At 41.5% G+C, this 14,372-nt stretch overlaps 1 protein-coding gene across 1 annotated transcript in view; it reads left to right on the top strand.

Moving 5' to 3' along the window:
• The window catches only part of dpysl2a (dihydropyrimidinase like 2a), a 57,627-nt gene that overhangs the window by 20,315 nt on the left and 22,940 nt on the right, over positions 1-14,372 (top strand). The window contains exons 5-8 of the mRNA XM_034169821.1: positions 908-969; positions 1,110-1,190; positions 1,272-1,340; positions 13,835-13,955. Of these exons, the coding sequence (XP_034025712.1) occupies positions 908-969; positions 1,110-1,190; positions 1,272-1,340; positions 13,835-13,955 (333 nt within the window). The remainder of the gene's footprint in view (positions 1-907; positions 970-1,109; positions 1,191-1,271; positions 1,341-13,834; positions 13,956-14,372) is intronic.

Here is a 14,372-nt window from a genome sequence, read left to right as displayed (position 1 = left end):
GATGGCCGCCCGGAGCACGGCGCGCTCTCCACCGTTGTGCGGCCGTCTTTAAACCGGTTGTACCGCTCCTTAATCTGTGTCATGCCTATAGGATCGTCACTGAAAGCCGTCTGAATAATCCGAATGGTTTCCACCTGGCTGTTGCCCAGTTTCTGGCAAAACTTGATGCAGTCGCGCTGCTCCAGTCGTTCCGCCATTTTCCTTGCAAAGAAAATCCGATGAGAGACTACACCCATCCTCACACAAAGGCTGCTTACAAGCAAATGACGCAATCGACAGGCGTGAAAAAATTCACGCATGCACACGAAGGTTCAAGGTTGGCTCATGCAAGCACACGTGATTCAAACCCATCAGGTTTTTGCAAAAAACAAAAAGGTCGGATACTTTTCTAACAGACCTCGTATAATAAAATTGAATATAGATTGAAGAGGATTTGCAAATCATTGTATTCTGTTTTTATTTACATTTCACACAACATCCCAGATTCATTGGAATTGGTTGTATGTGGAGTTGTGTCAGGAAGGGCATCTGGTGTAAAACTTTGCCAATTAATATGCAGTTCCACCTCAGACCTGCTGTGGCGACTTTGAGTGAAAACAAGGGAGCAGCTGAAGGGACTTACAGTGAGTGTGAGCACAGCCTTAAGTTACTGTTTATTACTGCTTGTACACATCTGACTAAAATGTGTTTATCTGATGTATGGGAGTTTTATGATTGTTTTGACCTTGTGTGGGACAAAAAAACATTGTATAACAGAGCATGACACATCAGCTTAATATTTCTGACTTTTCTGTTCTGTAATTTTTGTCCCGTTGCTTTTATTTTTCATCTTTGCTTTGCTTCTGTCCTCTTTTGCCCTCTTGATTCCAACTTTGGTGGTTTTCTCTGATAACTTTTCCATCTTCAGGGGTCAACTCTTTCCTGGTCTATTTGGCTTATAAGGATGTTTTCCAACTTTCTGACTCTCAGGTATGCTTGGCTGACTTCTGATGTTACTGGGCTCTGAAAACTTAACTTGGTTCTTTTTCATTGTGAATGAATTGGATGTATTTTAACATGCTATAGATGCTTTACTTTCTATGTGAGTAGTCTGTATCATCTTCCTGTAGATCTATGAGGTGTTCAGTGTCATCCGAGACCTTGGAGCTGTTGCCCAGGTACATGCTGAGAATGGAGACATCATTGCCGAGGTAACAGGACTGATGAAAACAGTCAAATCTCATGTGAACTCGTTGTTATTATTCTAACTAATTTTTGGGTGCACTTTCTAGGAGCAGAGACGCATTCTAGAGTTGGGTATCACTGGCCCTGAGGGTCATGTCCTCAGCCGACCAGAAGAGGTAAGATGAACCTTGACCTCATATTTTGTATTGTACAGGAATCGTACTGGTGCTAGAAGTCCTTGAAAATGCTTGAAGTTTATTGTTGTGTTTTCAAGGTTTGAAAAGTACTTGAATTTTGGATAAAGCAGGCATGAGAATTTTCCACAGATCCATGGTTTTCTGAGTTTTTTGCCTTAGATTAGGTTAGGAAACAGGGGATAGAGTATCAGCCCAGCAGAGCGTAGGCCACAAATGGACCCATTGCTCCCCCAAAATAAGCCTTCTTAGTTGGTTTTTACAAATAAAAGTGTATTTGTAAATATGTCATTTTTCTCATTTGTTAAAAAAAAGAAAAAAAGGGATATTTGCAAAACTGAAAATTTTATGTGTGAAGTGTGATTCAGCAGTGATCACACATTGGTCACTATTCACACTCCCATCCAGTAGATGGCAGTGTTCTATGCATTTTGATGGGGGGATTGAAAGGAGACTCATTTCCCATAACGCCTTTTGGTGCGTATCATTTAACACTCATATCTACGTTACTTTAAAATATATGTGCAATATTTTCACTTTGTAAAAATGACAGAATTGCTGTTAATGTTGATAAACTGCCTGGAATTAGTTTTGTTTATAAATGAAACCATGAGTGAAAAGTGCTTTGCTTTTCATGTCTCCTGCCACATGTCTGTGTTGTTGCATGTGGAAAGCAAATGACACTTTTTTTTTTTTTTTTTGTAGCAGCAGCCGGCCCACCCCCTTCTGCTGGACTGAGCTCCTCACAGCAGTCTGACTGTTGCAAAACACACAACAGGAACTAATGTTTGATTTTAGGGTTTGCAAATGTTTTTGACCATTAAGCTTTACTCATTGTGCCAGGAAAAAAAGTTAGCAGAACTGAATTTAGCAGGAGCTAATTGGTCCGCGAATGGTTCTTAAAGTTATCTGAAAAGCTAATCTGCTAACAAAAAAGTTAGCTTTGCTAATTAGCGGTTAGCGAAATAGCAGAACTGTGCCCACCACCTATTACACCAAAGTGTTCCATTACTTATGCAACCCATCATCTTTGCTTTTACAAAAGATTCGAAGCTGTCATTAAGAACAGGGGTATGTAAACTTTTGATCAGGGTCATTTGGGTACTTTCTGTGGTCATTATGATTTAAAAAGAGTAAACGCAGTTGTTAGACAATAAATGGTTTCACCCAACCACTAACCATGAGTGGAAAAAATATTTTTTGTGTTATTATTCATATTCTCTGAAAAATAGCCAAAAATTACAAAATTTCTGCCAAGGTATGTAAACGTTTGAGCACAACTGTATATAAATGAGTTTACAGTGCCCTCCAAAAGTATTGGGCTGGTTGGTATTTCACAAATTTTAATTTGTTTATGCCATTTCAAATACAAAAAGTAAATCAGGCTTCTCAGTATAAAAAATTCTAAAATTATCTTCCTTAAGATCAAACTCAAAGCAAATCTCTACAACCTGATATAAATTAATTCAAAATATTACAATTAACATGATGGGTTGCATAAGTATTGGAACGCTTTGTATAAGTAATGGAACCACTAAGGCACTGTGCCACATGCCAAACTACAGTTTGTAGATAATTTTTCATTGTCTACACTACAAAAAATAGAAACGGAAGAAAGACGAGAAGAATAATTAGATTGTACCTGCCCCCACTATTAAGTCATCAAATATCAAACAGGTGTGAGTCAGCCATAATAATGAGTGATCGCCTCTTGCATTCTTCCTGAAGGACCACACAGCTTTAGGCATAGCTGGATAAATTGGCAACGTCCTCTCATGACCTTGTTAGAATGGGACATATGGTTGTGCTGTACCATCAGACTGATATATCAGCCCTCTACAGTTGACATCATTAGATCAAATGATTACCAACTTGGTGGGGTGAAGGTTTGCACCCGTTGCTGGGACTTGTAAATCATTACACACACACACACCCCCAACAAAAATGTTGATGGATATATAGGAATTATACCCTTTGTCTGTCTCTGTTTGTTTTTGTTTGTGAATTACATGTGCAGAGGGTGACCAGTTTATTCCTGGTATTTTATCACAAAAAATTACAACCACCAATATGTAATACTTGCAAAGATGCTAGTACTACAGAGCAGGAGGTGTATCATTTTGTGGGGTTTCTCACAGATCTCTAGTTAGTGTCTTCTTCAGTGTTCTCTCATTTTAATCTTTCTGGTTGGAATGACAGAGTGGTTTATGTTCATCATGTGAATCTGCATGAGCAAAAGAGGGGCAGTATTTTTTTTATTTTTTATTTTTTTGTTTCCTGCAGGATTCTGTTAAACCTAGAAAGAACATCCAAATTAAGAGCCATGTACCATGAAAAAAAAGTAGAATAGTTGGTGAACATTTCCCTTGTGGTAAGTTGTTCACAGGGTTCCCAGAGTACCTTCAACTGTGCTCATATACACATTAACACATTTTCACCCTCTAAAATGTTGCATGTGAAAATATTCTTTGCAGTCCCGAACTGTTGAGTGTAAAAACCCTCAGAAATTCAATCTAGTAAATATGCCATTTGGCCTGATCGTCAAGCTCCTCACTCAGCACACACAAATAAAATTTCCCACAGCTTGTCTTGCCAAGTTCACGCATATGTTCAGAGATATACCTGTCTGACATGAAGCAGAGGACATGATTAATGGCTGAATAAAGCAATTCAGAGTCAATTCTGGTTACATCTGAATGAAAAACTCAAAGTGAACTGAAAAATAAAAGTGTGCTTTCTTACTACATGGATGAAGGAGTACCCATAGCAGCCACTGACACGCCAGATATGAAGTCTGAGGCTCTCATCAAAGCACATGTAAGAACATCGAGGTTAATTGTGTGTGTGTGTGTGTGTTTGTTTTCTGAGGGGAACGTGACACTGAATGTGACAAGGGCCAGGTATTTATTTGTTTGCAAAAGCTGAGTGATACATCTTATGACATCTGTAGATAGAAATTAAATAAATGTGAAAGGAATTCAAGTAAACACAATTATTTTGCTTACATTTAAAAAAATGCACGCAAATTAGCCATTATCCTCAAACAACATCAAAGTGTGGCTGAAAATACCCTCGAGAAATATAAAAATGGGTGTAAAGCTACCCTCTGTAGCAGGGTTATTCAAGTCGTTCCAGAAAGGGCCAAGAGGGTGCGGGTTTTCTTTGTAGCCACCCACTTCACCAGCTGAGTTCACTGATTAACTGATTCCATCTGCTCAAAGTGATATTGTTCAGCGAAATCACCTAGTGGAGTAGGTGGTTGCAAGGAAAACCTACACCCTCTTCGACCCTTTCTGGAACGACTTGAATACCCCTGCTCTATAGTGAAATTCCTCATGTTCACATCTTATTTTTGCTTGAATAGCTCCTTGTTCAGGTTGAGTTGTATCAGGAAGGTCATCTAGGAAAAAGTTGTACCAGATCAACGTGGAGCCATGCCATATCCACTGTGACAACTCTGACCAAAACAGTAGCAGCCAAAAGAAAGAAAGTCAGATAATTTCAGTAAAACTAGAAAGGGGCTGTATCACTTGTTTGTCCACCTCATGCAAGTCTGTAGGATTTTTGCTTGCATGCATGCACATTCTTCTTTTTGCAAAGGTGGCAAGACGGACTGCTGTCCACACAAGTCGTCTACAGATAACATTTTCATCATGTGAGATTATTTACAATCAGTCAACGTGATGTCACACCTCTTGCTACTCTTTAAATTTCCACTGCTCATTAGCAAGCAGTGAGTTGAACATTGGATTCTGTTATCTTTTACTACATTTTGAAATACTGCATGTAGCCTTGGATATTTGGATTTCCTTAACCTGGAGTTAATTTCTGACAGGGTCTCTACAGTTGTGCTCAAAAGTTTACATACCCTGGCAGAATTTTTGATTTTTGGTCATTTTGCAGAGAATATCAGTGATAACACAAAACTTTTTTTTTCTCTCATGGTTAGTGGTTGGGTGAAGCCATTTATTGTCAAACAACTGTGTTTATGCTTTTTAAATCATAATGATAACAGAAACTACCCAAATGACCCTGATCATAAGTTTACATACCCCTGTTCTTAATACCGTGTGTTGGCCCGTTTAACATCAGTGACAACTTGGAGTCTTTTGTGGTACACTCAACAAAAATATAAATGCAACACTTTTGGTTTTGCTCCCATTTTGTATGAGATGAACTCAAAGATCTAAAACTTTTTCCACATACACAATATCACCATTTCCCTCAAATATTGTTCACAAACCAGTCTAAATCTGTGACAGTGAGCACTTTTCCTTTGCTGAGATAATCCATCCCACCTCACAGGTGTGCCATACCAAGATGCTGATTAGACACCATGATTAGTGCACAGGTGTGCCTTAGACTGTCCACAATAAAAGGCCACTCTGAAAGGTGCAGTTTTGTTTTATTGGGGGGGGATACCAGTCAGTATCTGGTGTGACCACCATTTGCCTCATGCAGTGCAACACATCTCCTTCGCATAGAGTTGATCAGGTTGTCAATTGTGGCCTGTGGAATGTTGGTCCACTCCTCTTCAATGGCTGTGCGAAGTTGCTGGATATTGGCAGGAACTGGTACACTCTGTCGTATACGCCGGTCCAGAGCATCCCAAACATGCTCAATGGGTGACATGTCCGGTGAGTATGCCGGCCATGCAAGAACTGGGACATTTTCAGCTTCCAAGAATTGTGTACAGATCCTTGCAACATGGGGCCGTGCATTATCCTGCTGCAACATGAGGTGATGTTCTTGGATGTATGGCACAGCAATGGGCCTCAGGATCTCGTCATGGTATCTCTGTGCATTCAAAATGCTGTGTTCTTCATCCATAACAGATGCCTGCCCATACCATAACCCCACCGCCACCATGGGCCACTCGATCCACAACATTGACATCAGAAAACCGCTCACCCACACGATGCCACACACACTGTCTGCCATCTGCCCTGGACAGTGTGAACCGGGATTCATCCGTGAAGAGAACACCTCTCCAACGTGCCAAACGCCAGCGAATGTGAGCATTTGCCGACTCAAGTCGGTTCCGACGACGAACTGGAGTCAGGTCCAGACCCCGATGAGGACGACGAGCATGCAGATGAGCTTCCCTGAGATGGTTTCTGACAGTTTGTGCAGAAATTCTTTGGTTATGCAAACTGATTGTTTCAGCAGCTGTCCAAGTGGCTGGTCTCAGACGATCTTGGAGGTGAACATGCTGGATGTGGAGGTCCTCGGCTGGTGTGGTTACACATGGTCTGCGGTTGTGAGGCTGGTTGGATGTACTGCCAGATTCTCTGAAACACCTTTGGAGACGGCTTATGGTAGAGAAATGAACATTCAACACACGAGCAACAGCTCTGGTTGACATTCCTGCTGTCAGCATGCCAATTGCACGCTCCCTCAAATTTTGCGACATCTGTGGCATTGTGCTGTGTGATAAAACTGCACCTTTCAGAGTGGCCTTTTATTGTGGGCAGTCTAAGGCACACCTGTGCACTAATCATGGTGTCTAATCAGCATCTTGATATGGCACACCTGTGAGGTGGGATGGATTATCTCAGCAAAGGAGAAGTGCTCACTATCATAGATTTAGACTGGTTTGTGAACAATATTTGAGGGAAATGGTGATATTGTGTATGTGGAAAAAGTTTTAGATCTTTGAGTTCATCTCATACAAAATGGGAGCAAAACCAAAAGTGTTGCGTTTATATTTTTGTTGAGTGTAGTTGTGAATGAGGCTATCTGGTGGTAAAGAAATTATGAAGAAATACAATCAGTATGGCACTCTATGGTAAATCTGCATGGAGTTGGTAGTTCTGAAAAACTGAGTGACTGTGCAAGAAGAAGAGTGAGGAAAGCCACCAAGTCAACTCTGAAGACGTTATAGGCTTATAGTGAGGAAAAGACTGCTATAAAGATAGCTAACTTTAGAAACCACTTAAGATTTAACCTGAGATGCAAACAAAACAATGTTATTCCCAAATGCATGAAGCAGAAGGCACTAGAAGCAGGTCACACAGCAGAAAAGATCCAGCACAATTACCTTAGGAGGATTTTGGGTCTTAGAATTAGAATGCTTCATTTTAAAATATTAGACCTCCAAAATAACCTTGATAGTCTGCACAAAATGTTAGAACCTTTAGTGGAGGAAGAGGCCCATAATAAGATCACAAAGTTCATAGTTAAAGTTCAAATGGCTGAGCATTTAAAAGTAAGGAGCGGCAAATCAGGAAGTTTTGCAACCTTTTAGTGCAGAAAAGACTTACTTTCAGTGGGAGTATTTTTAAAGATACACCCAGACAAATTAGTGACAACAGGGAAAATTGGGTAAAGAATCTCTCCAACAGGTTTCTTACACAGACAGAAAAGGATGTGCTCGCTAAAGGACTAAATTTCTCAGTGACCCCTAAACATATACCGACAGTAGATTACATCACTGCAGTAAAGTCAGCCATAAAACATAACAGTTTGTCAGAGTCAGAAGCTGGGGACCTCCGACTAAGAGTCACAGCAGTGTTGAACAGGGCTAAGCCTCCTCCATCCAACATCACAGGAGAAGAACGGAAAGCTTTGTCAGCACTGCAAAAGGACCAAAGCATCCTTATCCTGCCAGCGGATAAAGGCAGATGCACGGTGGTCCTGAACACATCGGACTACGAGGCCAAGATCAACAACTTGCTCAGTGACTCCAATACATACGAACGTCTGAAGAAAGACCCCACGAGCAGCTATAAGAAGAAAATCATTAGCTACCTCCAAAACCTGGAGAAAGAGGGACTCATCGACAGGCAGACATACTACAGACTGTACCCTGGGGATGCCACTCCGTACATCTATGGACTGCCCAAAATCTACAAACAGGACATGCCACTCAGGCCTATTGTATGTAGCACAGATTCCATCACGTACAATTTGGCCAAGCACCTCAAGTGGATTTTGGCTCCTCTAGTGGGTAACTCAGACCACCATGTGGAGAACACACAAGATTTTGTGAACAAGATCAAGGACCTGCAGCTGGAGGCAGATGAAACAATCGTGTCATTTGATGTGACTTCGTTGTTCACCTGCATCCCAACCGCTGAGGCCGTCACAGCTGTGAGGCAGAGACTGCTGGAGGATGTGTCTCTACTTGAAAGGACCAAACTTACACCAGACCACATCTGCCAACTCTTGGAGATCTGTCTTAACACCACGTATTTCCTGTTTAGGGGGAATTACTACAGGCAGATTCATGGTTGTGCGATGGGGTCTCCGGTATCCCCCATTGTGGCCAATCTGTACATGGAGCGAGTGGAGAAGACAGCCTTGACGTCTTTCACGGGCATCTCTCCCAGTCACTGGTTCAGATATGTTGATGACACATGGGTTAAAATCAAGTAACAGGAAGTTGAGGACTTTACAGAACACATCAACTCGGTGGACGCCAATATCAAGTTCACACGTGAGGATGCCAGAAACAACCATTTAGCCTTCTTGGACTGTGATGTTACGATTGGAGAGAACAGGCAGCTCCAGACAGGGGTTTACAGAAAACCAACTCACACTGACCAATATCTGCTCTTTGGCTCAAACCACCCCCTTGAACACAAGCTCGGGGTGATCAGGACGCTTCAACACAGAGCCCTACAGGTGCCCACAACTGCAGAGGGAAGGGCTAAAGAACAACAACTTGTCCAGAAAGCCCTCACAGTATGTGGGTACCCACGATGGTCCCTGGACAAAGTGCAGAAGTCCCAGAGAACAAAGAGACCAGATTGACAATAGACGGAGACAACAAGAAGAGTGTCTCTCCCTTATTTAGCAGGAATAGGGGAAAAACTACAGAGGATCTTCAGACAGCACAAAATCCCAGTTTACTTTAAACCAGTTAACACCTTGAGACAGAAATTAGTTTACCCTAAGGACAGGATCCCTAGTTACAAACAGAGCAATGTAATGTATTCTATCAGATGTCAGGAAAACTGTAACGAACACTACATAGGTGAGACTAAGCAACCTTTACACAAAAGGCTATACCAGCACCGCAGAGAGGGCGCCAGTGGACCTCAGTCTGCAGTTCATCTCCACCTTAAAGACACTAACCACACGTTTGAGGACAAGGAAGTTAAAATATTAGCCAGAGAGAAGAAATGGTTTGAGAGAGGGGTCAAGGAGGCATTCTTTGTGAAACGTTTGAAACCCAGCCTTAACCGGGGAGGGGGTCTGAGACACGCTTTATCCCCTGTTTACAATGGGGTACTCAGGTCAAAGCAGTTTCAGTCTTTTGTTCATGGTAATGAGTCATTCACGTCATCAGCAGTCGTCAAGAGAGCCATCATTAGGAGGGACAGCTGCCCTGTCATTAGGAGGGTGCTAACTAGAGCACAATAGGTGCTAATTAGAGCTAGTGTTTAGTCACTGGCCTATAGGAGTCTGCCTCTCGGTAGGAGGGGTCTGGTTAGGTTTAAAACTCCAGCTTTTGTGACTTCTTGATTATTCTTCTCTACAAGAGTCAAGACAGAAGTCAGACCACCAGAGCAAGAATTTTAGCTGAGGAAGCTTCTGCGATTTGAAGCGAAACGTCCTTGCGTCAAGCAACCCAGTCCAGTCGAAGATTCAAGCTTTTTCTACTTATAGTGAGGAAAATAAGTATTTGAACACCCTGCGATTTTGCAAGTTCTCCCACTTAGAAATCATGGAGGGGTCTGAAATTTTCATCTTAGGTTGCATGTCCACTGTGAGAGACATAATCTAAAAAAAAAAAAAATCTGGAAATCACAATATATGATTTTTTTTTTTTTTATAATTTATTTGTATGTTACTGCTGCAAATAAGTACTTCAACACCCGTGAAAATCAATGTTAACATTTGGTACAGTAGCCTTTGTTTGCAATTACAGAGGTCAAATGTTTCCTGTAGTTTTTCACCAGGTTTGCACACACTGCAACAGGGATTTTGGCCCATTCCTCCACACAGATCTTCTCTAGATCAGCCAGGTTACTGGGCTGTCGCTGAGAAACATGGAGTTTGAGCTCCCTCCAAAGATTTTCTATTGGATTTACGTCTGGAGACTGGCTAGGCCACTCCAGAACCTTGATAAGCTTCTTACGGAGCCACTCCTTGGTTATCCTGGCTGTATGCTTCAGGTCATTGTCATGTTGGAAGACCCATCCATGACCCATGTTCAGTGCTCTAACTGAGGGAAGGAGGTTGTTCCCCAAAATCTCGCAATACATGACCCCGGTCATCTTCTCCTTAATACAGTGCAGTCGTCCTGTCCTATGTGCAGAAAAAACACCCCCAAAGCATGATGCTTCCACCCCCATGCTTCACAGTAGGGACGGTGTTTTTGGGATGGTACTCAGCATTGTTCTTCCTCCAAACACGGCGAGTGGAATTAAGACCAAAAAGTTCTATTTTGGTCTCATCTGACCACATAACTTTCTCCCATGACTCCTCTGGATCATCCAAATGGTCATGGGCAAACTTAAGACGGGCCTGGACGTGTGCTGATTTAAGCAGGGGAACCTTCCGTGCCATGCTGATTTTATCCCATGACGTCTTAGTGTATTACCCACAGTAACCTTGAAAACAGTGGTGCCAGCTCTCTTCAGGTCATTGACCAGCTCCTCCCGTCCAGTTCTGGGCTGATTCCTCACCTTTCTTAGGATCATTGATCCACCACGAGGTGGGATCTTGCATGGAGCCCCAGCCCCATGATTGACAGTCATGTTTAGCTTCTTCCATTTTCTAATAATTGCTCCAACAGTTGATCATTTTTCACCAAGTTGCTTGACAATTGCCCCGTAACCCTTTCCAGCCTTGTGGAGGTCTACAATTTTGTCTCTGTTGTCTTTGGACAGCTCTTTGGTCGTAGTTGGAGTCTTACTGATTCTGTGGGGTGGACAGGTGTCTTAATGACCTCAAATAGGTGCTTCTAATTTGGAATAATAAGTGGAGTGGAGGTGGACTTTTTAGAGGCAGACTAACAGGTCTTTGAGGGCTAGAATATTTGCTGATTGGCAGGTGTTGAAATACTTATTTGCAGCAGTAACATGCAAATAAATTATTTAAAAAAAATCATACATTGTGATTTCCAGATTTTTTTTTTTTTTTTTTTTTTTGGATTATGTCTCTCACAGTGGACATGCACCGAAGATGAAAATTTCAGACCCCTCCATGATTTCTAAGTAGGAAAACTTGCGAAATCGCAGGGTGTTCAAATACTTATTTTCCTCACTGTATGTGGCTGTGATTGAATAAATTGTACACAGTGCAAATTTTGGATTTTGCATCACCACTCTTAACTTCATAGTGGAGTTGAGCAAGTGGTGGGTCACCCCTTTGAGTCTGGTCTGCTTGAGGTTTCTTCCTCTAATCAAAGGGGGTTTTTGTTTAGTGTGCTTGCTCTGGGGATTGGTAAGGTTAGACCTTACTTGTGTGAAGCGCCTTGAAGCAACTTTGTTGTGATTTGGCGCTATGTGCAGTAGTGTTCAGAATAATAGTAGTGATATGTGACTAAAAAGATTAATCCAGGTTTTGAGTATATTTCTTATTGTTACATGGGAAACAAGGTACTAGTAGATTCAGTAGATTCTCACAAATCCAACAAGACCAATCATTTATGATATGCACACTCTTAAGGCTATGAAATTGGGCTATTAGTAAAAAAAAGTAGAAAAGGGGGTGTTCACAATAATAGTAGTGTGGCATTCAGTCAGTGAGTTCGTCAATTTTGTGGAACAAACAGGTGTGAATCAGGTGTCCCCTATTTAAGGATGAAGCCAGCACCTGTTGAACATGAAAGAGAAAAGCATGTTTTCTTTCCGGGGTCATGTAAAGCCTGATATCTTGGCTTCATGTTTGGAAAATGCCCAATCAGTAGACAGTCTTGTGGACAGTTGAAACTCAGTGCTCAAAACAGTGATACAAAATGCAAAGTGTGCACAATTTCTTCAATTGTTTGAGCACAACTGTACTTTTAGAAATGAACACAATAACATGGGTTCACATCAGAGTTCTACAAATTAATTTTAATTCTATTCCGAACTTTATTTTACAACCCCAATTCCAGTGAAGTTGGGACATTGTGTGAAATGTAAATAAAAACAGAATACAATGATCTGCAAATCCACTTCAACCTATATTCAATTGAGTACACCACAAAGACAAGATATTTAATGTTCAAACTGGTAAACTTTATTGTTTTTGTGCACATATTTGCTCACTTTGAAAGGATCTTACTGCGTGGGCTCAGGAACACTTCAGAAAACCATTGTCAGTTAACACAGTTCGTCGCTACATCTACAAGCGCAAGTTAAAACTCTACTATTCAAAGCAAAAGCCATACATCAACAACATCCAGAAACGCCACCGCCTTCTCTGGGCCCGAGCTCATTTGAAATGGACAGACACAAAATGGAAAATTGTGCTTTGGTCTGATGAGTCCACATTTCAAATTGTTTTTGGAAATCATGGACGTCATGTCCTCCGGACAAAACAGAGAACTCAGCGCGAAGTTCAAAAGTCAGCATCTGTGATGGTATGGGGGTGTGTTACTGCCCATGGCATGGGCAACTTACACATCTGTGATGGCACCATCAATGCTGAAAGGTACATCGTGGTTTTGGAGCAGCACATGCTGCCATCCAAGTAACGTCTTTTTCAGGGACATCCCTGCTTATTTCAGCAAGACAATGCCAAGCCACATTCTGCACGTGTTACAACAGTGTGGCTACGTAGTAAGAGTGCAGGTACTAGACCGGCCTGCCTGCAGTCCAGACCTGTCGCCCATTGAAAACGTGTGGTGTATTATGACGCGCAAAATACAACAACGGAGACCCCAGACTGTGGAACAACTGAAGTTGTACATCAAGCAAGAATGGGAAAGAATTCCACCTACAAAGGAAGGAAAGGTGATGTAACACAGTGGTAAACATACCACTGTCACAGCTTTTTTTGAAACGTGTTGCAGGCATCCATTTCAAAATGAGCAAATATTTGCACAAAAACAATAAAGTTTATCAGTTTGAACATTAAATATCTTGTCTTTGTGGTGTATTCAGTTGAATATAGGTTGAAGAGGATTTGACAATCATTGTATTCTGTTTTTATTTACATTTTATACAACGTCCCAACTTCATTGGAATTGGGGTTGTAATCATTTCTCAGTCACACGATGAAAATTGGACCAGTTTGATTTAATCATTGTGTAGTTTGTAAAAGAAGAGGCATTGCATTAAATTATCCGTCCAGATTGTATGGCTCATGTTCTCCAACTGCTGCACATTTTGCCACATATTGGTTCTTTGTCTCACCATCTAATTGACAGGGAGTTGGACAGATTTGTGCTTTGCATTCCGATCAGTTATACACCTTTTTGAGCAATGTGCAAGTGAATGCAGCTTGTCCTTTTTTCTTCCAAAGTGATACCGTCAGCACTACAGCTCACGTGACTGCACAAGTTTAATATGCTGACCTCTGTCTGTGACTTTCTCCAGGTGGAGGCTGAGGCAGTCAACCGCTCTATCACCATAGCCAATCAGACGAACTGTCCCCTCTACATTACCAAGGTGATGAGTAAGAGTGCAGCTGATGTCATTGCTCTTGCCAGGAAAAAGGGTAAGCTGAACAAAGGGCTGCATGGTCGATCATTTCAGCATCATCATCACAATGTGTACATGAGTAAAAGTCACATTAAAGGAGGTGCGATGTCAAGCAAGGCAAATTAAATCAAACGTGTCATCCAGCAACTTTTTCCTCATTTGATTTTTAAAAAGCTTATGGTACTCATCTTCCATGATTAATTTACAGGATGTCCCCAAAAAAGTGCCACAAAATCATTTGACTCTAATTCTGCAATGGCTAATCTGAATTGTGGATTGTTTAGTTTTTTTTTCTCAGACATCAAGATATATGTGAGGAATTTCTTCTGATGTAGTTTGAGACTGATCCAATGAGGATGCTGCTTACAATCGAGCAAAAAGGGAAACTGGCAGAGTTCTACTTTCAGACCAAATTGATTGTGCAAACCCATCG

This window comes from Thalassophryne amazonica, chromosome 5, assembly GCF_902500255.1.
Source record: "Thalassophryne amazonica chromosome 5, fThaAma1.1, whole genome shotgun sequence".
NCBI lineage: Eukaryota > Metazoa > Chordata > Actinopteri > Batrachoidiformes > Batrachoididae > Thalassophryne > Thalassophryne amazonica.
This window is presented reverse-complemented; position numbering and strand designations above follow the sequence as displayed.